Raw genomic sequence first — 2355 nt, forward strand, 5'->3', positions numbered from 1 at the left:
GTTTGGCGTCTATACAAAGAAGTTGAAAAATGTTCGTGTGGCGGTACAGGTACAAAAGTACGGATTTTTTCCTGAAAAAAACGTATATTTGACTTTAAACAATCACCAAAAACTCAAAAAAAAAAAAATAATTAAAAAATCAACCGAAAACGTTGGGGTCTAGAATAACATCTACTCTATCTATGCTGCTTTGATTTGTTGACATCTGATTACTCTGCGCTAAGATACAGTGGGCACCGCAAATCATAATTTTTATAAAGGACCTCTTCACCGGCTTATTTTTCAATATTTTCCACGAAAAAATTACAAAATGTTGTTCGAATGATGCTTTGTATTATGCAAAATGTTTGAGTTTATTTGGTTGAGCGATGGTTCTGAAAAAAAATCTCAAAAATGATGATTTTTTTCATCATTTAGAATCACGTCCAGCTGCAATTACTGAGCACATAGTTTTATTTCATATTTATCATGATAGAAATGCTGCATTACTTGTAAATTAAAGTTACATACCCGAGAACACCACATAGTAGCTCTGCAATAAAATTCCGAGTCCGAGTGTAATGTTGATCTCTCGAGTACTAGAATGTGTAGCGATCGAGCACCATTTATTTTGGATACTTTAACATATGTTATTTCCAGGCATTTGAAAAATGGCATTAAACCAAGTTGAATGCTCCATTCTAAATAAACGTTAGTTTTCGCACAATGAATTAAGATCAACATTACCACCTCAGAGTAAAAACTTTTTCTTCAACTTCTACTATGATTTTTCAAATGAATTTGCCCGTTTTAATAAGAAATCGTTGAGAAGGTGGAGTAATTAAAAATTTTCTTACCGATTTGACAGCTCTTGCTGAAAGTATCAGCCCGGTGGGAAGGATAAGGCGCTTAAGCAAGTGCTATCGTAGCCAGGCATTTGGTGGCAATCAGAGCGCTCAGAGTATGGTAAACAAACAATCGAGCATTTCAAATCGAGTAAAATCTTAATTTCCTTATCGTAGTGATGATATTCTGATTTTCGGGGAAGTGCGATGAAGGGTACTAATAAACAAGTAGTTTGTAATATCCAATTTTTTGTTAGCCATTCTTTTTCATTGTATTGGTTTTTGCAGAATGATGCTGGCCACAGTTCCATGACGTCATAGCAGGGGTCTGGAAAGTATCATAATATGACATAAACAAGCAGCACCTCTACATTTCAGTTTTACGACAATGTGCCAATAAAGCTGTGGGGGAAATTTCCCGAAAGAAAGTGAAACTCGCCACAGACGCTTCACGAAATTTCCCTATTATGTTTGACAACTGAAAAAAAAACAACAAAGGGTTTTGATAACAAAAATCATATTGTTTTGAATTCCTCATTAATGTAGATTATGATCGAAAGATTAACGTAGTTTCTGTCTGATCTCATAAGTATAAGTACGGAAAATGAAAACCGAGGCAAACATCGAACAAGGATGTGATCAAATCCCACCCGTAGGAGATGCATCTGATATGGGAATGGATGTAGATGCCTCTGAGGACGACGATTACATCGAGGAAGAAATGTTGTTGTTTACAGACTTTGCTAATTATTTAACCGAGGAAGAGCTCACCGATTCAAACGTAAGAATAAAGGTCATTGGTATAGATACGGAAGCCCCGATAATTCAAATAAACAATGATGTTTACGAGGGTTCGTATGATTTCGCTCTAGGAACAAATGTTTTTCTCGAAGAAGATGTTGAAGCGAAAAATTCAATCGATCCACTGTATAGTCCCAATCCAAACAAAGTGTACAAATACGCGGGTCAAAGCTCAAAGGTTTTGAAAATGCAACGAATATTTGTCTCACCCAAGACTGATGTGGCGAATTTGAAAACCGAACCGGAAGTCACGGAATCGGACACGATTAACAAAGCTCAACGTTACTTGGTGACACGAACGTACGAGGAAGCTCTAAACTTACACCTACCAAAGGGCATGTTTCAACCGCGGCATATTGATCCCGACCAGAACTGTGAACAGATTGTGCAGTCCAAACCTGCCGAAGCAGAAAGTGATGACCCAGACGATGCTTTAGATCCAGATTATGTTCCTAATATAAACTTTTAGTTACTGTTAAATCATTAGTTAAATATAGTATTTAATAGAGAAATTGTCCATTACGTTCGAGTACAAGGTTCAATAAGAGACCCAACTAATGTTTCAAAATATTTCTGTTTTGGCTTCGTATAGCGAGTTTCGCAATTTTTCTAGTCTATATTTTGCTGGATTCGTCGAAGACGTGAGTATTGCGAAACGTAACATTAAGATAAAGATAGAGACATACATCGGACTGAAAATCACCTTGATGTATTCAATCACCCTTATTCT

At 36.4% G+C, this 2355-nt stretch overlaps 1 protein-coding gene across 1 annotated transcript; it reads left to right on the top strand.

Annotated features, from left to right (window-relative positions):
- Positions 1-1305: 1305 nt before the first annotated feature.
- On the top strand, positions 1306-2105 carry LOC131427197 (uncharacterized). Its single transcript, XM_058590181.1, has one exon. It carries the CDS (start codon positions 1429-1431, stop codon positions 2092-2094), a length of 666 nt encoding a protein of 221 aa, XP_058446164.1. The 5' UTR covers positions 1306-1428; the 3' UTR covers positions 2095-2105.
- The last annotated feature ends 250 nt before the right edge of the window (positions 2106-2355 follow it).

This window comes from Malaya genurostris, chromosome 2, assembly GCF_030247185.1.
Source record: "Malaya genurostris strain Urasoe2022 chromosome 2, Malgen_1.1, whole genome shotgun sequence".
Classification (NCBI taxonomy): Eukaryota; Metazoa; Arthropoda; class Insecta; order Diptera; family Culicidae; genus Malaya; species Malaya genurostris.

Coding starts and splice junctions, on each gene's coding strand:
- LOC131427197 (XM_058590181.1), top strand. CDS start 1,429: ATGAAAACCGAGGCAAACATCGAACAAGGATGTGATCAAATCCCACCC.